Consider the following 23,607-nt stretch of genomic DNA (forward strand, 5'->3'; position numbering starts at 1 on the left):
TAAAGACAAAATTTGGTCCGTCGTATGACATATATATAGAAATAACAAATTACGAAAAAATATACAAATTACACGTCCCGAGCTCAAGCCCTTACAAGCTCAGCCTATTTGGAAATATGATTAAAAACCCCCTCCAATAATAATAATAATAATAATAATAATAATCCCTTTATATTTATAGAAAATATACAAATAAGTATTACCCTAAAAATAACACGTTTTGGAAAAAAAATGTATTTTATATCTTTTAACTTCCAACTACTACATTTTTTATATAATATAAAAACAGGGCAACGCGATTCCTCACGTCATTCTTCGTGTCGACAATATTTTTTAATCAACTTTTATATGTACAAAGTTGCATGTAAAATAATCTAGATTGATTTTCATAAATTTAATTACTGTTATTAATTGACGAATAAGGTATGTACGTGGTAGAAATTAATCTTGAACAGCACAATAGACTAGCCATAATATTTAAATATTACTTAAAATGTATTATTATTTTTATTATTTATGCCAACTTGGGAACAAATTTCTGCGGTTTTTGTATGGTTTTTTCCCCTTCATTGAGGTGTTCAATGTAAATTTACTTTCAAACACAGGTTTCAATTCAAAATACCCCATTTTTTTGAGATTTCAAGCCTGTCAATCTCATGTTGGTTTAATTTAAAAGCTAATGCGAATTCCAAAGGGAGTTATTTTGATTTAAAAGTCATCCTCTAGCTAGGCCATGAAAATACTGCAATCATCATGATTTTAATTTCAGAACATTCAGATCCCTTTGCACAAGAAGTTTTTTCAACCTCAAGTGGATATTTGTTAACCATTATATAATTAATTTTAGATTCGATGGTCCATGAGTTATAGTTTTCAACTTATGCCCGTTGCTCCCCAGTCCCCACACTCGACAAAATCAATGCATCCGGCCTAAAGCTCGAATCACGCTCAACTAGTGGCAAAGTGGCTTATCAAGTAACCAAACAAAAGATGTCTCAGATTAAGGCCAGAAAATTCAAAGATTTTATGTGCTATTCTAATTATAGGCATGATAACTTAGATTAGCTTGGAAACGTAAAGACAATGGAAAGTGAAAAGAAGATGAACTTGGTATAGGAAATCGCTATGGACTATCATTGCTGTGTGTGTGACATCTTTGTGCTGAATGACCGATACCATGAGGCATCAGCTATATGAATAGCAAAACATCTCTTATATATTATTCTGTCAAGGCAACGATACCATATGGATTCGCCTGCACCAGAACTGACTCACAAACTTCTATTAGCCTGCACCAAAATATGTTTAAGCTCGTTCGCGATCTCTTGAAACGAGCCTGGTTTTTGAATAACACCGTTCATTCCAATCTGGCCACATTTATCCTTTGTTTCTCCGTCATCACTTGCTGTCAAGGCGATGACCAATGGCCAGCTACGGCTACGAAATTTACGAATCCTTGTAGTAACTTCAAAGCCATTTAAATCGGGTAGCTCCAGATCAAGGAGCACTATTTGACAGGAAGATATAGAAGGACCAAGAGCACTGAGGCATTCATATCCCGATGAAACAGCAGAAACCGTGCATCCCAATTTCTCCAGCAATTTACGTGTCACTGCTCGATTTACATCATCCGCATCAGCTACAAGAACTTTCAATCCTCTAAAAAGGGTGTTCGAATGGACTCGATCCGAAGATTCACCATGTTCTAATAGGCTTGTAACAGCGGAGGACCGGACTTGAAACCGTAAGCCAAGAGCCATGCATTCATCAAAACCTTCAGGATTTGATATAACCCTGATGTCTCCTTGCATCAACTGCCGATAAACAAGTAGGCAAAGTCAGTTGCCAAACTTTTAGAAACAGCTCAAATATATCCGAAACTATTTAACTTGAGCTTGAACATTTTTTCATACATCTGAGCTGAATTTGGTATTGACTCGTTTTTTTCGATCTAAAACTAATCGTGATTATCAGCTTGAGTTGAGCCATACTTCGAGCAAATTTTGATCATTAAACTCAAAAAAAATAAATTGAACTCAACTTCAAACAGAACTCAAGTCCAGAAAAGTTAGTTTTTAAAGTTTCCAGTTGAATTTCAGGCCAGTTTAATAAACTTCGAGTTCATACTCGAGGTCGAATATAAAAAAAATGAATTTGTACCATAACTATGATGTTAACTCTGGTTCTTGTCCGTGTACTCACAAACTGTAGTTGATCGATAACAAATATTTTATAAACATGGTATATATTCTTGCCTTTGCAACACAAAGACAAATTAGTTTGTGGAAACAAAACTGTCAAATTTATATTAGAAGCTAATTACCCTGGTGCCTAATTACAAACAGATCAAAATAAAATTTCAACAATAGGAAACGGCAGTTTCCATCATACATTAGAAAAAAAAACTATATCATGAAATTACCTAACAAAATTGCCGTTTCCATCATACATTAGAAAAAAAAACTATATCATGAAATTACCTAACAAAATCATATTTATGCAATGGGCAGCTTCATAAATCAATAAATAACACGGTTAATGCACACACCTGAACTAGTTTCCTGCAAGCGCTAAAGCTCATTCCTCCCTCCACTCCATTATAGTATCTCTGGAAACCATGTGGAATCACGGGATGTGTGTTGTCTTCTGTCTGGGAGCTGATACGACGAATCCCAACTTCAAGCCTTATATAAACATAGCCATCAGACGAGTTTGTTCGCCCCTGGCCTCTTTTTCGCTCCTTCCATCCCTGACTACCACTGACTAGAAATACCCTTAATGTAAGTGAACCCCCTTGTTTACTTCCCTTCAACAGACTCCCAACCATATGCAAAATGACCTGAAATACTCGACGCTCATCTCCCAATACTTGATTTGGCAATGACTTATCGATTTCGATCACAAATTCATAACCCCTATAAACACAAAGGCACTTGGAGAGGCAAGAAGCTTCTTTCATCATAGAATGCAATGGAAAAGACCTCATTTGCAAAGGGAATTTTCCATTATCTTTGGTCGAAGTATCCACCACATCAGTTATCAAGGCTGAAAGAACATTGCTTGTCTTAATCATGGTGTTGACAAGAAGCTGTTGTTCGGTACTTAATTTTTCGTCTTGTAAAATGGAAAGAAGTCCAAGCATTGAATGCATTGGACTTCTTAATCCTTTACTCATTACCATTTGAAATGCATTTCGGGCTTGACTTGCCATTAATGCATCTTGTTTCGCTTGTTGTAGTGCTCGATTTTGTTGCACTAATTTGTCTCTCATAAGTTGAGATTCTTCGAGAATTGAAGCATGAGAAAGAGCAACAGCAACCTGGTCAGCTACGACCTCGACTATCTCAAGTTCCTCATCGCCCCAAGATATACCCTGCCCATCCGGAAGAACCAAAACAAGAATTGCATAGCATGCCGGAATCATCTCCGGGGTGCCACCTTTGAAATCGGAAACCTTAAGCATAGGCATTCGAATTGCAGCCACAGCACCAGGCTCACCAGTTCCTCCACTGCTTGCCACAGCAAGAACCGACTTAGGATTTAGTACTTTCACTCCATCACTTCTCTTGATCTCTCTCACATCTGGATCGCTAGTTGGGATTGGAGAGTTTCCCGTATTTGAAAAGCTCCCTCCTTTCAATTCATGTGTAAGATTCACTTCCGTTCTACCTGCATTTGGCATCCAAATAGCACAATTCTGCAAATCCAATGTCTTTGACAGCTCAACCAAAGTCGAATACAATATCGTGTGCCGGTCAAGGGATTTTCGAATTTCTTGAGTTAACATCCTAACATGCCAACTAGCTTCTTTCTGCTTCTTAATAATTCCTACCTCCCGATCAAGATCCCATGTCTTCTTCTTCAACATATGTTCTCTCACCTTGATTTTGAGTAACAAGGGGATAAGTGTGATAAGGGTTATGGCAGTGGCAAACGAAACTAAAGCTGTCAGGAATTTGAAAATTGTCAGAGCGAGCATCAACTGAAACGGGTGCGGACCGTAAGTCCATCCGTTTAGCAAATGTGTCATGCCACAGAGGACAATGAAGGATATGAACTGGAAAAGTACCCATTTAAATGGGACATTCGAACAACTAACAAAACAAAGTAGCTCGATCGGAATGGAAAAATAGGCCACTGCGATGAAAAAATCACTAACTTTTTGGCACTCCAAAAGAGTCTCGATGCTCCAAAATCCCTCCTCATCGCAATTGCAACGGGAGAATCCATTTTCAGCAGCAGCTACCAAAATAAATATGGATAAAATCAAGAAACAAGATGTCTTTAACATGGCAGCCGATGCATAGATAAGCTAATCTATTTTTTCCAGTCCATTGAATTTTATCCAGTTTAGCCTCCAATGCAGCTCAATTCACAGGTGCAAGATTGGCCAATTCTATCACGAAAGAACAGCTAGCATTCATTTTCCTGCCGGTAGATGTTTAATCAAATAAAAACCCATCAAATAGCAAATATAAAATATATTTGCTTCAAAATATAAAATTTGGCGTTCGTTAAGTCAAACATCATACAAAAGAATGAAAAAGCATATGATACTTAGGTACATGTTAGGAAGAAAGGAACCTCAGACCCAACAAAGATCTGACCCACAACCTTGCCAGAAACGCAAAAAAAAAAAAATCCATATAAATATATTCAATTTGGTGCTTTTCACAGCTGTGGTAGAGTTAATTATGCAACAAATTCCCACTATGTTTAATTTAACGATATAAAACAGAAAAACTTGCCAAAAACAAGACTTTAAACACAAAAGATGAACCAGTAAAATCAAAACCACGCCATTAAAATCTGAACATCGAAAAAGAACCAATAAAATAAAAAGAAGAATTTTTTTACCTGATGAAATGCACCTATAAATACAACTTGAATCCTTAGACAGCTTTTTACAACCAAGAATTCGAATGGGCTCTATCGAAACAGTATCTTTGCCTATTTTCCATAAAAATCATTTCCCACCAAACCATTCGTGATACAGTTTGTTAAACAGGAAGAAGAGGAATAAAGTTTGAATCTCGGAAAGTTTTACAGAAGGAATATTTGTGTGTGTAGATAGAAAGAGAAGAGAGATCAGCGATTGCTGCTGCTTGCATTGCCAAATAAGAGAACAAGGCAGATTCAATGGTTGAAGAAGAGAGGGTAGAGAAATTATTATCAATTGTATGTATAATGTAATGGAGAGAGAGAGAGAGAGAGAGAGAGAAGCAGAAGAATTCTCAGAGTGGGGTTGGTGAAGAGAACTTGGACACACTTTTGCTAGAAAACGTCTGCCAATCAAAACCTCAATAAAAAAAGAATATTTATTTGCATTTATTTTTTTATTTATTGCAATTACTCATATCCACGTATGACATAATTTTTGGTGTTTAATTAAAATAAAATTAAGAATCTAAAAACAGTGAGTTTTTCATGAATAAATTGAAAACAAAATTTAATTGTTTAAGACATTTGGAAAAATCAGGACTGATTTAATGTCAGATATATACCATTTCTGCTTGTATATGAGTCCTAGATAAAATAAGATGCATATATCACGATTCGTTTTATATATATATATAAATAGATAGCAGCTGATCTTTTTATTTTGGGAAATAAATTGATTTACCTAGCTTGCCCCCATAAATAAATAAATAATAATAAAAACAGTATCATGTACGGTAAAATTCAGCGATACAAAAATTTCTACACAAAAACGAAATCTTATCGCTAATCAATTTTGTGATAATAATTCGAATCCGAATCGATTTATAAAAAATTATTATTTTTTATATATAAAAATATTACTCTGCATTACGAATATTGACCGAATCAAATCATATCACATGATACATTCTCAGATTTTTAACCTTTCAAAAACAGTATATTGTAATAGAGTTTAACCGGATTTTATTCAATAATAATTAATGTAGTATTAAAGATGTTCAAATGGGGAAATATTTTATATTTGACTTTGGAAATATCCCTCTTTCTACAAAGTAATGAATCCAGACTTTAAAGACCATCTCTTTCGCAGTTTGTCTTGATTTATATTTTTTCGAGAGATAGCAAAGTTTTATATTATGATGATAATAATAATATATATATATAATAATAATTATTATTATTTATTTTACTGAATGCAAACTATTTTTTTAGTCAAATATTTTTTTATAATAAATTGGCCAAGGAAATAAAAAAAAGAGTGGCCCTACAAGGTGAAGACCCTGACCCCCTTAAAACGAAGATATACTTTTTTATTCACTTGTCAAATAATTTGACTCACGAATTTATGTATTTTGATTACAGGATTGAGCATTCTCGTACGGGTCGCTGCTTCGGTTCGAATTATGTATACATATTATTATTTTTTTCCATATTATTGACTTAAATATTTTAATGTCTATTCCTTCGAAAATTATAAATTTTTATTGTTAATTTAATATAATCAAGCTTAAGTAGTGAATGACGTAATCAAGTTAATTAAGCTCGAGTATTCAAGATTCAAGAAGGATAAATTAAGGTAGGACATGTGTATTATATATATATCGATGGGTTAGTGCTTTGCAAGCATATATTTTTTAAAACCACGATGTAATCCATAATTGTTATTTTCAATATAATACGTAGTGGGTGAAGTTAGAATTGACACAGCTAATTTACATGCATCCTTATTCCAACAATGTGCAGTGGCGGCATGCATAACAATCTCTTGACCACCAAAAGAATTGGAGCAATCAAATAAATAATATAATTCAAATCCCTTTTTAATCACCCAAACAATAAATAGTACACGGGTTTTTCAAAATGTCATATATGGGTCATTACTGACCAATTGATGGAATTACACATGAGATGAGTGAAAAATGAGACGAACATGAGATGAAAACACGTCCATCGAGTGTATCAAACGGCAAGGATTCGGACATTTTTTGGTCAAGAATTCATATCTCATGCACGGGTGGACGGACTTGACCCCATGAATTTTCGAGGAAATACATAAATTAACTTTTATTATATTTAAGATCAAAACTCGAATATTACTATATATAAAAAAAGTATTAATTAAAAGGTATATTCATATCATTAACTCCTTGTAAATTGTAATGTAATTGTCTGTCGAAGATGCATGCACGGTACAGATGCATTGGTATAGCGATAGGCTGTCGGTCTCCCGAAAGCATAATCAAATTCGTCGTCATGATGTACTGATTGGCCTATGTATTAGTTCCATTGATTCCGCTTGACAACGAATTATCAATTATATTTATATATGAACTTCCTTTTCAACAAGAAATTGCCATGGTTCTGAGAATTACTGTTGACTGGTCCGTATAATATGTTCGCTTAATAAAACTTTTAAAAGCATTGGGATTGAGTTGCTCTTGGACCAGCCCATTAACTTTAACGCGTTAATTTGGGATCAGTCGTTGTTTGTTATTAATGTTGCATGATACCGACCAATCATGACTTGTTCTCCACTCATCAATTCAATGGTCGGTCTTTGTTTTCAAAGTTAGCCGTTGGAATTTCTATATACATTAACATGATACGAAAGTTGTTCGATTAATTCTTGGGTAATATAATGTTTCAAAAAAATGATTATAGATTAATTTTCGTTTACAAATTTGCAAAACTTTGTCAAGTAAAAATCTTTAACGACTGTTCTATCCCAGTGAGATTGGAATCGTATAACATTCAAATTAGTAAAACGAGAATTTGTGGAATTTTTTGTTTTGTTAACCATGTTGTATCTAGGTATCATCCCAGATGGCGATTGAGGTTGGGCGCTTGGAAGAAAGAAATATATATAGGTTATATATGTGGGAAACAATATTCTTGGGAGCTAGGGTTGCGAATATGGAGATAAATTAAACTCAAGACTAAACTCTTGATCTTGACTCTTGTGCTATCTATTTTGTTGTAAAAGTTATTATTTAATTTATTTTCTGTGATATATTTCTTGGTTTTATTGTTTTAGCCGGCTTCGAATGTCTGGTGATTATTATCCTTCATCATCAAAACAGATAGAGGCGTGAAGTTAGTCTTTTTGAATTTATGCTTATTAATGTCGAACTGTCACCTTTCATTCATATATATATATATATATATATATATATATATATATATATATATTTATGTAAACAATTATTTTTAGAACTTTATGATGCAATAGTACTATTTATACTAGATATTAGTGTAACTAATCTCTTCGGCATCTTTAATTACCAAAATGTCTTTTTTCTTATTTATCGATATACCATATATTAAGGCAAGAAAGACTCGAGACCAAATATGTATATAAGTCATGCATCTCTTAGTAAAAGAATAATTAAATAGAAGCAACACATGGGATTTTTTCAACTTCAATTCTCGATCGGCTTTAAACATTAATTGTCACCTTTGTTAAGACAGAAAAACCAATAGACGGCCAAATCACGCGTTTAGCTTAACTAGCGACATGATTATCAACTTTTTTGACCATTTCTTGTATTAAAAAAATTATTAATTATGAAATTTTTAGCTCTTATTAAAATTATGTTAGTTGGAAAGTGCACGTTATATTGTATAATTTAAGTAAATCATAAACGTAAACTTCGCGTGTAAGCTTATTGAATTTCGCAAGACCCCATCACATTATCGAATCATGTGCATAATTGAATTTAATTTTTTTAATAATATTTAAAATATTTAATTTTCGTATTGATCGAGTGGGTTTCCAAGCGCCCAACCTCAATTTTTTTTTGCTATTACTTCATAATAATTTTACCATTTGCAAAAATTATAAATATGTAAATAATAAATAATCTTCAAATTAAAAAAAATATTTGAATTCTGTTTAAAATGATACATGCGATGACTCGTACTGATCACAATGAGAAATTAGCAAAAGAAAATCCATTGGTATAATCCACATAATACACACACACACACACACACACACACACACACACACACACACACATCTGGCTCAACGTGGGCTTTTATATATATTAACGATTGGGGTACATAACGTGATGTCGATTCTTCGATTGATCGACACTATTCTTGTACTTGAAGACCAACTTTTCCCTATCGTCTTTGGTCAAAGCTGCTATATATATATCTGAGTTGAAGGGCTAGTGTGTGACAAGACGTAAGCCCTATATTATGCAATCCTCTGATTTGGCATCTCGCAGAGAATGCAATACATCATTCATTTGCCTGTATGTATTAATGAATTAGATTTAGTGATCTCAAAATAAATACCTCCTGCAACGTCAAAATTAATTATTATTTGTTTCTAAGCTATATCTACAACCTAACCATATACGGCTGTCGTAATGTCAAGATTTTGTCCCAACAAAAATAAAACTCCAGGCAGCCATGTTTCATGGATTAATGAGTAACTTAAATGGTGGTATATGTATATTACCTCATTATCCATACATGATATGTTAAAAGAAGAAATTCAGATGATCATTTTGTTTAGAAGATGCAAACAATACCTTAAAATTGCATTTGGGTGGATAAATTTAAAATTCATGGATTTCGATTATAGTTTTATTGTTAATAACGAAACAATATATTAAATATTAAATTCATATGTTACTTATTTACATCTTATTTACACAAAGTAGAATGAATTTTTTAATGCTCGATTATTGGATGAACTTAAAATTCACACTCATTAACATGAAACACTATATGAATTAACATGCAAGCAGTGAATTTGAAGTGTATATCGATCTTACTTTTCTAAAAACTACAAAAATACATTTAAAATTCATCCATCCAAATGCAACATAATATTGTCAATCAAATTTGAAAAACAGAACAATTACATTTTTATATATAATACACATATACACACACTAATTTAATTATAATTATTCTTTAAATCTTCGTCCATTTGAATGATGGGGTTTAAATATAATTAAATGATCAATAGAGAATAAATTTTGAATCATTAAGCCTCGTTTGGAAGTATTCAAATGAGGTGCTTGATTCCTAAATTGGGAAAGAATGAAGACAGTTCTTTCTCTTTCAATTCTCTGTACATGCTTTTGAAACTGACCAAAATATTTCATTTCATTCTCTTCCATTTTAGGAAATGTCATCATGCCATTTGACACCAAGAACTTGTCGGGAACATGCATACCATCCCATTTTGGGGATGTCATCAATCCACTGGCCCATAATGTGTATTAAAATCACCTAGACTACCAAATAATTAGTTCTAATACTGAATGTTTTTCTTTTTTAGAGAGAAAATTTGAACTTTTATTTGAATTCTTTTAAGGTTGTGTTTGGAAAGATGAATTTGAAATAAATAGATTCAACTATAGTTTTATTGTTTATGATTAAATAATAAAACAAATATTAAATATACATCTTACGTTCTTACACGTGTATTTGAAATTTATGATCTTATTTATCTAAACAATAAAAATACATTTTGAATATATTCTTCGATCTAAACACAACTTAAATCAATTTTCAGGAACACGATAGAGTTTTGAGTGCCTCCTGGAGACTCAGCCTCCAAAGTTCAGGGTGGTCAGAAAAGTTTCATATAGGGCGTAACAATAATTGAGTGAGACCAGGCCAGGTACATAGATAGACATGGCATCGATGGACCTCAGGCACGCTTGCAATTCTTGTGTTTTTAGATATATTAATGAGATATATATATATACGTACACCCAAAAGAACTTGGCTTGGCAAATCTTCGTGTTTCTTTAGATTCGTAAAAGAAAAGCAATCATACACCTAAAAATATAATATGCTCAAGAGAAATCATGATATATCAGAGAATTTTTTTTAAGTGTACCCTAGTCGAAGTTCCAAATCCAGTTCCGCATGAGAGTACTGACTAATCAAGCCAATCTCCAGGTCCAATCTCACCAAATCTTTCTTCACATTTTCACACCCTTTTTCACAAACAAATGAACCAAACTTTTCGACACTGTTAAAGGCTTTCTGACTCTCCATCTTCATCAAATCCCCTGCGCTCGGCTTCATCAAGTTCTCAAACAAAACACCTTCCTCCCTCGATCTCTCAATACTAGCATGATTACTGTCTAAACATGAAGAGAAACGGGAATGTGAAGAAGGGAAGAATGGAGGTAATGGAGAAGTGTAATGAGGGAACCTTGTCCAGTGAGACGACATCAAACTAGGGTTTGGATTCAAGCTAGGGTTAGGATCTAGATTTTGGATAATCTTCAGCGGAGAAAATTGCCTCAATCTTGCTCGGTCCCTTCTGTGAACGTTCATGTGTCCCCCTAGAGCTTGAGCAGATCTAAATTCCCTTCTGCAGAAATTGCATGAATAACATCTTGGAGGCCATGAAAATCCATCTCCAACTGAGTTATCCTCAGCATTTTTATGGTTCTTGAACTCGTGGCAAAAATCCCATTTTCCCTTGAACTTGTAAACGTTCATTTCTTGGATTCTTTGTGTAGTGCTATTGTTGATATTGTTTCTTTGTTGCTGCTTCGTATTTCTGCCCATACAGATTCTTGATCGCTCCATTATCTGTGTATGTAGAATTGTGAATGTGCGAAGTGTCAAAAGGCTACACAGACAGAAGGAAGAATCACTCGGCAATAATTTGTAGTGATGATCGTGATATAAATAGAGAAAGGTAGCGGGTCAGTGTGGGTATATACTGGTTGAGAGATATTATAACATTGTTAGCACCGGACACTTAATTAAGAAATACAAGGAAAATATTTTTTTCCCTAAAACATACTAGGAAAACCTAAATTGTAATTTTTTTTTTCAATTTAATCTGCTATAATAAATCATAGCCAGTAAAGCTTTCTTTTTTTTTAAAAAAAAAAAAGGGCTGACAATCTTTTAATTTTTTTTGGATTTCTTAACTACGTACCTCTAACTCTTCAGTAACTTATTTTTAGAGTGACCCTTGCGCCACATTGAAAGCAATATCATAATTATGTATGTAAATATAGGCTGGAATATTCTTTAAAATTAAATATCATTATTTTAGAGGGCTTGTAACAGTACCGATCAGATGGTGTGATGAGTAATTTACAGAGCGCATCAAATTCTAAACCAGCAAACGAGAATGTGATTGGATGGAATTAGGCAGTGCATGTTCCCTATGTTTGGCCACTACTGATCACTAATTGTAGAACCTCGTCCTCCCAAGTTATGCCATTTCGGGAAACACATATAGTGTATGTCCTTATTCCTCGTTACATTTTGCTTAGTTTTTATCCATAGCATGGACTTTTAGGCAACGAATCTCATGCTTAATTAGAATGTCAAACATAGTTGTTTAACATTTTAAATTGCAACACTTTTTTGGATAGCGAAGGAAAAAACTTCAAACGCCGTTGCTAAAGTTTAACAGTGGATTGAAGATACATAAGTCTTGAAAAAGTATATAAACTTCAGATGGGAAACTCCATCGTTAACCGAAGCATGTTACGGTCTGAATTTATTACCATCTTGTGTATATATATAAATAGACTTGACATAATTTATTGAATGTGTTGAGTGGAATGGTCCCCGCCTTAATTAGATGATAGAAATAATTAAAGGCATGGTGCTTGTTATGTATGTTCTCAGCTAGCTCAGAGCTTTTTTGCCTGTCAATTTGTATGTTATCAGGATTGTCATTTCAAAAAGAAGCATTTATTTCTTTTGGGATATGTGTGTGTGTTAGATTTGAGGGTTTTAGGCGCATGGTTCAATTCTAGTCAAGATATATTTATATCTTATGTTGAGGAGGATACTTGACAACTTTATTATGATGAATGCAAGCCAAAACTGCAAATTATATGAATCGCAATGATTACTAATAAGTAGATATTCACGTTGTTCCCTGACACCCAAAATTCATTCAAAAATCTTTGTCGTTTGGAGAATATTTGTAATACAAACACCTTGGCTAGATCACAAGAGAAAAGTATATCTCAGTGACCAAGATTTGCTTACCATTTTTTCACTCAAAAGAGAGTAAGCTTTTCTCAGAACCCACGAACATACAAAAGATTGTGCCCTATTTAGCTCAGATTTAGTGAATGACTGGTGGCCAATGGAGTGACTCCATCCTAGGCTACTTCTACTTTCACTTTTTTAAGGTAATACTGCCCATATTGCAGGTATTGCCTTCATGGTTTTAAATTTTTTTTTTTTAAATAAAACATATGAATTTAAACTTTTTTAAAAAAGATTTCTGTATGCATAAAATCATTCACAATTTATCTGGCAACCACAAAGAATAATTATGTCAGAGAAAGATTTTATGTGGGTAGTTAATATTACATATAAGTTGACGTTTCGATGATTGAAAACAATTCTTAAAATGTATATATAATTTCATAAGTATATATTATGAGCTTAGTCGATCCCCTTTATTAAATATAATTTCCTTGCACCTAATTCTTCTGACTTTGATTTATAGCATGATATATTGTCATAACTAATGCTTTCCGCTGTCTCATTGTTAAAATTTCCATTTTCCTTTCCTTTTTCTTTCTCAGGAAAGAACTTAGGTAGGCTATAGTAAATAGTAACTACATTTGCAAATAGCAAAACATAAATAAAAACAAAGGCACAATTAATTAATTAGCTTGAAAGCTCATTTGCTCTCTTTTTTAATTAAAGAAAAAGGCAAAACACAGAAATATTTCCCTCTCCATTGGAAAAGAATCGTTCCCTAGCTAGCTTGCTTTAATTGATCAGAGTTTATTTAATAATAATAATAATAATAATAATAATAATATGAAGTGGCATAGGAATGATACTCTGGTATAATAGCATGGGCTAAGCTGAAGAATAAGGCCCATTTATATCCAAATCATAGGGCTATCTCAATGAAGAAACAGACATTAACGATGATAAACCATCAAGTGAAGTCACTGCAACTAAAGGTAAACTATCCTTTCTTACATTCACCAAAATATATCATATCCCAAACTATCTAAGATTTACACCATATGTTTAACTACTTCCTTAGGAGCTGCAATTTCAGAAACTCCAATTCCATCTCGAATGCAAACCTCTTCTTCTTCTCATTCTCCACCTCCATTCTCAACTCCTCAATCTCCTGCATCATCTGCTCTTCCCTGCTGACCCCCATCATCTCTACACTCTCTTCCCCACACATCAATGCCATCATCTGCACAACCTCTTGCATTTGACAATCCAAATTCTTCTTCAAAAGAAGCAAACTGTCCATAACAACTCCCTTGTCGACACCGCCATCATTTCGGCCCCCATCGAAATTCGATCTATTTTCTTGAAGCATTGTTTCTACTTCAAAACTCACCTGTTTCACATCTCTTTGATCACCTTCTATACAGTTCTTGAAAACAGGCTCCAATTCAAACCCTTCTTCATTAAAGTTCCACCCACTGATCCTTCTCTGCTTCCCATTTTCCAGCGAAAAATCACCTACATTTTCTTCGTCGTCGTCGTCATCACTTTTACTCAGTGAAAAAGCCCTCTGCATCTTTCCCACTTTGTACCTTTTTTCAACACTTGCCAATCCCTGCAACACGTTCTTCGCCAAGAAATCATTCCCCTTACAATTCTTGAAAAAAGAATGCTTCAGTAACTTCTCCGCAGATGGCCTCTTTGAAGGATCCTGGTCAAGGCATAAACCAACCATGTCTTTGAAATATTTCGAAAATTTCTTTGCCTTTCCATCTTTACCCTGCTCATAATGATCAGAAAACCGAAACCTCTTCGTAATTTTCATGATCAACGATTTAAAAGGTGGTAGATGAGACAATGGAGGCCTCCCATGTGCCAACTCCATTGCGGTGATACCAAAAGACCATATATCAGCCTTAAAACTGTACCCTGTGTGTGAATGTATAACCTCAGGTGCCATCCAGTACGGCGTCCCGGCCACATCAGTTAGCATCATAGACGAAGAATTCCACTCGTAAACCGAGGCCGAAACCCCGAAATCCGCTAACTTGACCGATCCATTCGAATCGACAAGGATGTTTCCTGCCTTAATATCTCTATGCAAATGGCCTTGCCCGTGTAGATATGATAAGGCACTCAAAGTTTCTTTAAGAACCGTCGCGATGCAGGGCTCGGGCAATCCGTCAGGGAATGAAGAAGAAATAATCGACTGTAGAGAACCACAGGAAATGAAAGGCATCACCACCCAAAGTTGGCTTTCTACAGTGAAGGAACAGTGAGCTCTGAGGATATTTGGGTGGCACAGAAGCGTCATAATCTTGGATTCGCGTCTTACGCTATCTAAATCTGCTCTCGATTTTTCCAAATCGATGGCTTTGATGGCGACAACTGAAGAGTTTAATGGAATGCATATTGCTTTGTACACAATTGCGCTAACTCCTCTCCCGATTTCATCAAGAATTTCGTAGCACTTTGAGTCAAGAGGATACTGATTATTTCCGCCTGAATCATCTTCAGCTCCTTTCTCTTTGTGTTCCATCTTCGTGTTCTTGATTATCTTTTCTGGATTTTGGTGTTTTTCTTGATAATATTCGCACGTACTTGATTTCTTGAGTGAAAAGGGATCAATGAGACGTTGAATATGCGTCTATTTGACAGGTTTATATTAAGAGGAAGAAGGAAGAAATGGATAGAAAAGGGTGAAGGATTACGCGGATTTCTTGTGAAATTCTTTTCTGTAGAAAATAAGCTTGGTTCATGTGAGCTTCTCAACTGTTTGATTTGAAAATAACGTATAGAGAGCAGCTTCTCAACTGTTTAATTAAGCAGCAGGATGAAATATAGAGAAGTTCAGTCTATATTTCTTATTATTTCATAAATAAATAAATTATATTTCAAAACGATGATTGTTACCAATTTTTACGTATAATATGATAAATTAGGCAATAGTGACTTTAAATTACTACCAACTTTAGTTTATTAAAATATTATATTATTTTCCTAAAATAATGATAAATAGTGACTAGTGCTATCATAAATAAAATATTATATGGTTTTTAAAATGTTTTCCAAACTTTTTTTTTTTACACAAGTTGTTATTGGCTAAAAAAAATTTAATTATATTTTTATTCTATGTAAAACTATACGATCGTTAGTATTTATTACTATTATTAATATGAATTAATATATTATTTAAATTAAATAAAAATAACATCAATAAAAAATTAGAAGTGCCCAAATTTATACTTCAAGCATCTAAAGTTGTGAATTATTAATTAACAATCAGATAAAATACACCGATAACAATTTGAGAATTCTTGAAATTTTCACCAGCATATAAAAGAGAAATTTACTTAGGAGCTGAAGAAGCGGGAGACTGATCCACAAACTCCCATTCAGGCCTCACACCATCAGAAAGAGAAACCCCCTGTTCTAAAATTTTCTGTATCCATTTAACCTTATTTACAAGTTCTTCCAAGTCCATTATTGCAGCCTCTAATGTATCGGTCACCACGGAGTTGAGGGCAACCGCGCCACCAGCTTCATGGTTCTTTTGGGGAACTGGGGGTTTTTCTGATGTTCTTCTGTCTTCAGAACCTTGTGTTTGGATGACACCTCCACCATCTCCATGGTTCTCATGGGGAACTTGGGGTTGTTCTAGCGTTCTTCTTACTTCAGAACCTCGTGTCTGCATATCCGATGTTCTTCTGTCCTCTGATTCATCTTTTTTATTGCCAGGCACGGTTTCTTGACCTGCTGCGCGGGCTTTAGAAAATGGAAACATTAAAATCCAGATTAAACTACGAAAGCAGATATCATAATACGATTCCACAAATCTAGTAACGTGAGATCAAATGGCTCGTGTGAAAATATGAGTCCAATGTGTAAGTGGGATATTTTGTTTTTTATCTTTAGTCAACTATTAAATCTTTAGTCAACTATTAAATGGCTCGTGTGAAAATATGAGAGTGTGTTTTTTTTAAATCTCAAGCTCGGAAGAATCTCCACTATTACCAATAGGAAATGTCTCGAACAAAAAAATGCAACAAAAGAAACAAGAAGATCCGATAATTTCCATGACAAAAAAGGGCAATGATGCGAGGCAGAATTTCATACAGCAGCATGAATGAAATACTTTCACGTTGTTGGCACGGTCAGGTGTGAGAAAAACTTTGTTTAGAGAAATTAAGAGCTAAACATAATAAAATTGATTCAATTATTTTGGTCATTTCTGATTGATGTTAAAATTATGATACAGGACGGAATGCAATGATGAAAAATAACAAAAGTAAATTAGCTCACCACCCAAGTAAAGGCCTACCGGATACAGAAACACCACCAGAAATAAGGGCTACGAAACTCACTACTCTTGGAATACACCAAAGAGGTAGAGAGTTGAAAAGGTTAACGATAGATGCTTCTCTGTTCATATAATCAAACTAAATATTGAAGTTCTGTTTTAAACATACTAATGTGCCTCGTACAGATGAGAGACAGAACAACCTTCTCAACATAGGTGACTCCTAGCATTCTTTACGCATTCTCAAGACTAAAATGAAGAGATGACTTCCAGATATCAGATTTGTGCATCAACATTTAGAATGATTATGTTTTTCAAAGAAGAGAAACGTGGTTTCTAGCAACATCAGGTGGGTGACAGAGAAGGATAAGTCGACAGATAAATGTGGACAAAACCATCTACTGAAATTTTATGTTCAGTTAGTTGAGACTCAACAGTGACAGCGGTCATAACCAGAGTGATGTCCTCTTGCGTAGCCCCCGTCCAACAGGCTGGGACTCACACTGTTTAAGACCCCAGCATAATCAGATTCTTGTTAAATTTGACCTCCAAATTCTGTATCTAGGAAATCAGCAGAACAATGAAAGGACCTCAACTTTCTTGGTTCAAGTGTTGTGTTCAAAGTCAAAGACACCCGTGTCAAATTAGTTTTGGTTAATATTTTTAAAACCAAATACACCTAACAAACTAAATCTTTCTGATATGGTTACGTTTTACTGGCAAAAATGATTCTGGATGGGTGATCTTACCTTGATTTAGAGGTTCGATAATCCGAGCACAAACACGACCGTTTTTCCCACCCTGCAATGCTCAGAAAACAAATACATACTTCAAGAAGCTACAGAGGGGTAAACTGAGCATGACGACATAATATAACACGGTTGCACACCTCCCAAAGACTTGAGTTATCAGAAGCAGCGATTGGATCAATCAAAGAGCAAAAATGGAATATTTTAAAAAAAACCAAGAAATGATACTTTCTCACAGCATTATTTCATGTCATTCTCCCAAAATTGAACAGCGTGACAGAACTATCATTTACAATACAAGATAAAGGATAAGAGAGCAATTTAAAAATTGAAACTGGGAATAGAGCTTTTTCAAAAGATTAAAAGCCAAAAATGAAACATACAGAAGCAAAAAAAGCTGAAATGAATCCATAAACAAGAAAATAAAGAGCTGTAAATGCTTCTATTCACATTACTCGAGTTTCAATAAGAATTATACGTGGAAACCACATAAGGAAAAAAACAATATAAGATCCATTGACACAGATATAGGAAACGATAAAAGTTCACTAAAATTAAGCCGCTGCGAATCTGAATTGATCAAGCAATGCACAACTTAAATTCTAATGTCAGACTCAACTTACGCTTCAATAAAAATCAGGCAGTCCAAAAGTAACAAACCTGAGGTGGCACAGTCCAACCACGATCAGGAGACCAATCTAGAGATGGGCGTACATCCTTTAAAAGAACTTTATAGGTTTCACCTTCACCAAGTGGTGGTTGTTTCAGCTTAAGCTAAAGTTACAGTAACCAGAATAGAAACATTAGTTAGTGATTAGTGCACTAACAATAAAAGAAAACCATAAAATCTATTAAAACTTAATGAGAAAATATTTTAGCCCTTAACCTCAAATAAATGCTTTTATACTTCACCCCCAAGAAATTCTTGGATCAGTTGGTAATGGAAATAAAAAATTCATCATAAGCCAAGCCCATGAAAAAAACATCAGCAATTATTACCATGGCCTTGCAATTGCCAAATAACATCATAATTCTCCCGGACCAATAACAATTAGTAGTCCACCAGTCCACTAAATCCCCGACCTTCCATGCATCATCAACAATCACTGTCACCTCTGAAATCTCACTGACAAGAGGCATTTGGCTTTTACGGTAGATGGGTGGGTAGGGTGGCCGTAACATCAATTCGGTTTTTCTTTCTCTTGTTCTCTCCGCTTGATAAGGAGTCATCTGATATAGTTCAGTCCATTCCAGTTCTGCGATTGGAAATTGAAAAGTAGTCATGTCTGCTTATCACCTGAGCGGAGCACACACAATGATTTATTGAACATACTCATATTAAATATTTTTCATCCAACATTTCTCAATTCATCTCTGCGCAGACACATAAGCCTGGCTGGTCACACTTCAGGACTCGATGGGTATTATAGATCTGAAGGTAGTGAAATTTCCAAAATGACAGCTCCAATGATAAAAATAGAAATCAATAAATTCCTCCCCACATAATCATGAAACACTACAATAATAGTACATTTATCACCATCAAAATTACTCCTCCAGCGGATACAAAAAGTTAGGCGAATACACTTATGACGCATTTCATTACATAAAATCTGCTCCAAGGAGAAAATATATGTCAATAAAAGTGTACACAGCAAATACTAACTTTCATCAGGGAAGTCATAATATTCTGAGACATGCCCAATATTCCCTTCTCTCGTGGAGATCTCTATAATCTGATAAAGAAAATTGAAACTATGTGAATAGCAGAAAAGAGTGATGTGGCTTTGCAAATTATAACTTACATCTGGTCAACATTGTTCAATAGAAGACAATTGAATGGAAAAGAATTTCAGACCAAACACAACCAGAAGAGGAAAAGTGCAAGCAACACCCAAAACAGTTGCAACATTTTCTTAATTCATGCTACAAGAATTTAGCTCAGACTTTTTAAATCGAAGGATGAGAGCATAATATAAATAACAAGCATCATCCATCAACAAATATGAGGACTATTCAAAATTTTACAGACACAACCACTCAAAATCTTAAATAAACTTAATTTTAGGATTTCTAATGCTGGAGTTGGACAAGTTTCTACTTATGACGGAATCCATTAACCATTATAATAGTAATAAAATCCTAAGGAAAACAAACATCCTAGAGTGAAATGATGCATAAGATTGAGCAGAAAAGTCCTACCTACATTTGAATTGCAGAAAAAATAACATCTCAGATATCTTAAGAATAAAAAAGCCTTATAAAGGAGCTATTAATCTGTGGCTCATAATGTATGAGGTCAAATCACGAATGTGTAACTCATCTCAGTCGTAGTTCCTGTTACATTAAGGGGAGGATAAAGCATAAGCAGATACAATCAATTAAAAAAATTACAGTTTCTGGTAACAAAAACCTCTTGTTTACTCTCTTTTAAAGGAAAGAACACAGAGTTCCCGTAGACGATAAAGCAAGCTAACAAAGAGAGAAAATGACAATAAAAAAAGAACCAGATGTTAGCAACAAAGAAACGATACGCAAAGAGAAAGTCGCATTATTTCCAATGTCGTCCAAAGGAGTGGATAGTCTTTTATGCTTGAAAGAATGAACCAGAAGCATAATCATAAGACCAAAAATAGGTTAGTTTTTAGATGGTATTTGAAACTAAGAGGTGCTATATATGCGATCATCAAAATGGATGGATTCCGTTTCTTTTGAAGCATCCAACGTGACTATCAAAATACGTGTCCCCGGAAAAGCTAATTATCAGAGTCTAAACTTGAAAGTACTAACCAAAACTACTTAAGGACAGAAGACACGACAGGAGACTCAATACGGATCAGAACAGAACAATCTGGGCTTCACATTCAATACCATACCTTGCATCGAAACCATGCACCGCGAAAACCATCCTCGAAAGTCCTTGCTCCAGCCAGGTCTCCAATTTTAAAAGGTAGATTGATTTTTTCGTCCATGGAAAATTTTAGCAAAGAAGTTTTCCGTGCATCCATCCATAAATACCACCACGAATCAAATTTAATATTATTAAGATTGTAGCATATCTTTGATATGATCTGACATTGATTTACTTATTTCTACTACATTAATCCAAAGATTCTTTATCTTTATTAGAAGATAATTATTCTATTCTAAATTCAGAGAGATGAATGAATACAAATAATCGATCAGATTCGATATTATTTAAATTATCACATATCTTTGATATTATCACATAAAATTGTGTTATGTCGCGTTCGCCTTTCACTTTATTTCTACTATAAAATTCAACGTACTATTAGCCCATCTCCAACCATAAAATCTATTTTGGTGCAAATTTTACACTAAAATAGTGTGATTTCTGTACCACATACAACATTCATCTTCAACCGATTTACGTCAAAAAAAATATTCTCAAAATATTCTTTTTATTTTACATATATTAATTATTATATTTTATTTAATATATTTTTAATTTTGTATTTATATTAAATTTATTAATTAAAAATCATAAAAAAATTAGTTTTTAAATATTATAATTAAAGTAAATAATAAATATTTTAAAAATGAACAATTATTATTTTATAATTTTTATGATTAAATATCTAATTATTCAAATAATAAAATCAATAATATACTATTATTTAAATAATATTTATAACTTTAAATATAAATATTTATAATAAATATAAATAAAAAATCAAAAAAAAAAATAAAAAAATAATAGAAAACAGAACCCTTGCGCCAATTTGGTGCAGGAGGAAGGGGCTGCGCTATTTATTGGAACAATTAACATTGCACCAGCGTTGGAGATGTCCTTAAAACAGAAAATCCAATCTAAACTTCCATGCATTCTATTTCTGAATTATGTCACAAAAATTACCATTTAATTAATGTTTATGTCCAACGACAAGGCAAGGCATGGGATGAATGACAACCATATCTCTGAGGAACTATTCCTGCTGCTTGACATTAAAAGTCAGAGGTTGGGCCTTGGGGTATTATGTTATCTACGAATTTTTATCAACCTCTTGACCTCCACATCTTTCTTTGGAACAATGTGTTGAAAAATTGAGAACTGGACTCGAAAGTTAGTTCAATATGGAAGATTAATGTGATAGTCTGTATATACAAATCTCAGAAATTTTATATCGATATGAGGCAACTAACACAATCAATTTTTCCTCTCTCGTGTTTCCCTAGTTCTCGCCTTTAGTTCTTTTGCACTAAATCAAGCCTCCAATGCATAAAAAAATATCTTATACAAATCACTTCAAATCCTACTCCATTAGTTACTTTCTCTTGCTGCTAATAAACGTCTAGTTTTGAAACCCATGTCCTTCGAAGGATGCAGCATGGAAGTATAGGAAAATAATAGAAACTTAAATTTCAATTTTGTGGCAAGAACATGTCAAAATAAATTAGAGAATTTTATGGCAATTAATAACCAAGTACAAAATTTAAATGACTATCATGCCTCACTTTGATGAAATTGCTAACTACAAGACTACTATGAAGTTGAAAAGAATGGAAAAAATTTGTGTGAGACAGTCTCACGGTTCGTATTTTGTGATATGAATATCTTATTTGGGTCATCCATGAAAAAATATTATTTTTTATAATAAGAGTACTACTTTTTATTGTGATTTGTGAATATCGATAGAGTTGACCCAGATAAATATTCGTGAAACCATGTCAGAAGAGACCTGATTTGAAAAAATGTCCCCGTCAGAAGAAAGAGACCTCTATCAAAGTTTTTGCAATCTACCATTTTAAATTTTAAAAATTGGCTTTCCGATATGTGGCAAATCGTGATAAGGATACATCTTTGAACTTTTTCTGAATCGAATAAAGAAGTATTATATTAGAATTTTCTTTGTTTTTAACTTGAATCCAAGTAAGATTGCAAACAAAAAGGAAGAAAATCATTTCTGCCAACTGTTTTTTCAACGCTTTTTTCCAACAAATTTTGGATCCAAACATGTTATGAAAAACGAAGATGAAACTATTTAAACATATCTGTTCTTCGACAAAATAAATACAAAAAACTCCACGGTTTTTTTTAAAGTATTTTACTGCGAAATATGAAAGAAAAAAAAACTAATGTTGTGTCGATGCATAGTTGAATAAATAACGTCTGAAATTTCAAAAAACCAACCTAAACAGCCAAAGAAGGATTCACAACAGTCGCTCTGATCACACCAGAAATTTCCAGACAAAATACACAAGAAACAGATTTATTGCCTCCGCTCTGATATCTGGATTCGATGAAAAAATAAATAAGATTTGCAGTTAAAACATTGAACATGGCAGGGAAGGCGAGGGGACCGAAAATTAAGGGTAATTTTGGAGCGACGAGATTTGAAGCGTCAAAGTATATTTTAAGAAAAAGTAAAAAAAAAAAAAGGAAATGATATTGTTTTTTGACAGGAAAACTTGTACCATTAAAATAAATAATCAAAGTTCATGACTACAAGATTTATCAACCAACAATAAAAGTTCTCAAACTCTCAAACAAAATGAAAGGGGAAGAGATCACCAAAAAAAAAAACCAAAGAATGAGCGACCATATTCGTCGATGACAAAACATAGCTCAGAACCAAGGGACAATGAAGGTCCAGAAATTTCCTTATATTCGTCGTGTAGGTGCCAACATAGCTTAAATCCTCATCTGAACGC

The 23,607-nt window shown here is 33.7% G+C and overlaps 4 protein-coding genes across 8 annotated transcripts; all 4 read right to left on the reverse strand.

Annotated features, from left to right (window-relative positions):
- Positions 1 to 1,094: 1,094 nt before the first annotated feature.
- Positions 1,095 to 5,201, reverse strand: LOC142556315 (ethylene receptor 2-like). 4 transcript variants are annotated; one of them, XM_075667752.1, is made up of 3 exons: positions 4,872 to 5,201; positions 2,549 to 4,428; positions 1,095 to 1,814 (listed from the first exon to the last, which is right to left on the reverse strand). In XM_075667752.1, exons 2-3 carry the CDS (start codon positions 4,289 to 4,291, stop codon positions 1,272 to 1,274), a joined length of 2,286 nt encoding a protein of 761 aa, XP_075523867.1. In that variant the 5' UTR covers positions 4,292 to 4,428; positions 4,872 to 5,201; the 3' UTR covers positions 1,095 to 1,271. The 4 variants fall into 4 exon arrangements, with proteins under 4 accessions (XP_075523867.1, XP_075523868.1, XP_075523866.1 ...); XM_075667753.1 differs by having other exon boundaries at positions 2,549 to 4,396; positions 4,858 to 5,201; XM_075667751.1 differs by having other exon boundaries at positions 4,858 to 5,201.
- A 5,596-nt stretch (positions 5,202 to 10,797) lies between these two features.
- Positions 10,798 to 11,511, reverse strand: LOC142504524 (transcriptional regulator SUPERMAN-like). Its single transcript, XM_075617372.1, has one exon. It carries the CDS (start codon positions 11,509 to 11,511, stop codon positions 10,798 to 10,800), a length of 714 nt encoding a protein of 237 aa, XP_075473487.1.
- Positions 11,512 to 13,719: 2,208 nt separating this feature from the next.
- On the reverse strand, positions 13,720 to 15,531 carry LOC142556316 (serine/threonine-protein kinase BLUS1). The gene has a single exon (XM_075667756.1). It carries the CDS (start codon positions 15,422 to 15,424, stop codon positions 13,955 to 13,957), a length of 1,470 nt encoding a protein of 489 aa, XP_075523871.1. The 5' UTR covers positions 15,425 to 15,531; the 3' UTR covers positions 13,720 to 13,954.
- A 644-nt stretch (positions 15,532 to 16,175) lies between these two features.
- Positions 16,176 to 23,280, reverse strand: LOC142556317 (uncharacterized). Of its 2 annotated transcripts, XM_075667757.1 has the most exons (7): positions 23,087 to 23,280; positions 20,811 to 20,930; positions 19,601 to 19,670; positions 18,934 to 19,190; positions 18,595 to 18,708; positions 17,935 to 17,986; positions 16,177 to 16,650 (listed from the first exon to the last, which is right to left on the reverse strand). In XM_075667757.1, the coding sequence occupies exons 2-7, from the start codon at positions 20,904 to 20,906 to the stop codon at positions 16,235 to 16,237; spliced, it is 1,005 nt and encodes a 334-aa protein (XP_075523872.1). In that variant the 5' UTR covers positions 20,907 to 20,930; positions 23,087 to 23,280; the 3' UTR covers positions 16,177 to 16,234. The 2 variants fall into 2 exon arrangements, with proteins under 2 accessions (XP_075523873.1, XP_075523872.1); XM_075667758.1 differs by lacking the exons at positions 20,811 to 20,930; positions 23,087 to 23,280 and having other exon boundaries at positions 16,176 to 16,650; positions 18,934 to 19,366.
- Between the last annotated feature and the right edge of the window lie 327 nt (positions 23,281 to 23,607).

The sequence above is a fragment of the Primulina tabacum genome, chromosome 9, assembly GCF_025594145.1.
Source record: "Primulina tabacum isolate GXHZ01 chromosome 9, ASM2559414v2, whole genome shotgun sequence".
Classification (NCBI taxonomy): domain Eukaryota; kingdom Viridiplantae; phylum Streptophyta; class Magnoliopsida; order Lamiales; family Gesneriaceae; genus Primulina; species Primulina tabacum.

What these genes read in the sequence shown, in the direction of transcription:
- LOC142556317 (XM_075667757.1), bottom strand. Translation starts at nt 20,906, where the DNA reads ATGGACGAAAAAATCAATCTACCTTTTAAAATTGGAGACCTGGCTGGA. An exon ending in GTGCATGGTTTCGATGCAAG is followed by an intron (nt 19,671 to 20,810) that starts GTATGGTATTGA and finishes TTTCTTTATCAG; the next exon opens with ATTATAGAGATCTCCACGAG. An exon ending in TTGGCAATTGCAAGGCCATG is followed by an intron (nt 18,709 to 18,933) that starts GTAATAATTGCT and finishes CTGTAACTTTAG; the next exon opens with CTTAAGCTGAAACAACCACC.
- LOC142556315 (XM_075667752.1), bottom strand. Translation starts at nt 4,291, where the DNA reads ATGTTAAAGACATCTTGTTTCTTGATTTTATCCATATTTATTTTGGTA. An exon ending in CTTGCAGGAAACTAGTTCAG is followed by an intron (nt 1,815 to 2,548) that starts GTGTGTGCATTA and finishes GTTTATCGGCAG; the next exon opens with TTGATGCAAGGAGACATCAG.
- LOC142556316 (XM_075667756.1), bottom strand. Translation starts at nt 15,424, where the DNA reads ATGGAACACAAAGAGAAAGGAGCTGAAGATGATTCAGGCGGAAATAAT.
- LOC142504524 (XM_075617372.1), bottom strand. Translation starts at nt 11,511, where the DNA reads ATGGAGCGATCAAGAATCTGTATGGGCAGAAATACGAAGCAGCAACAA.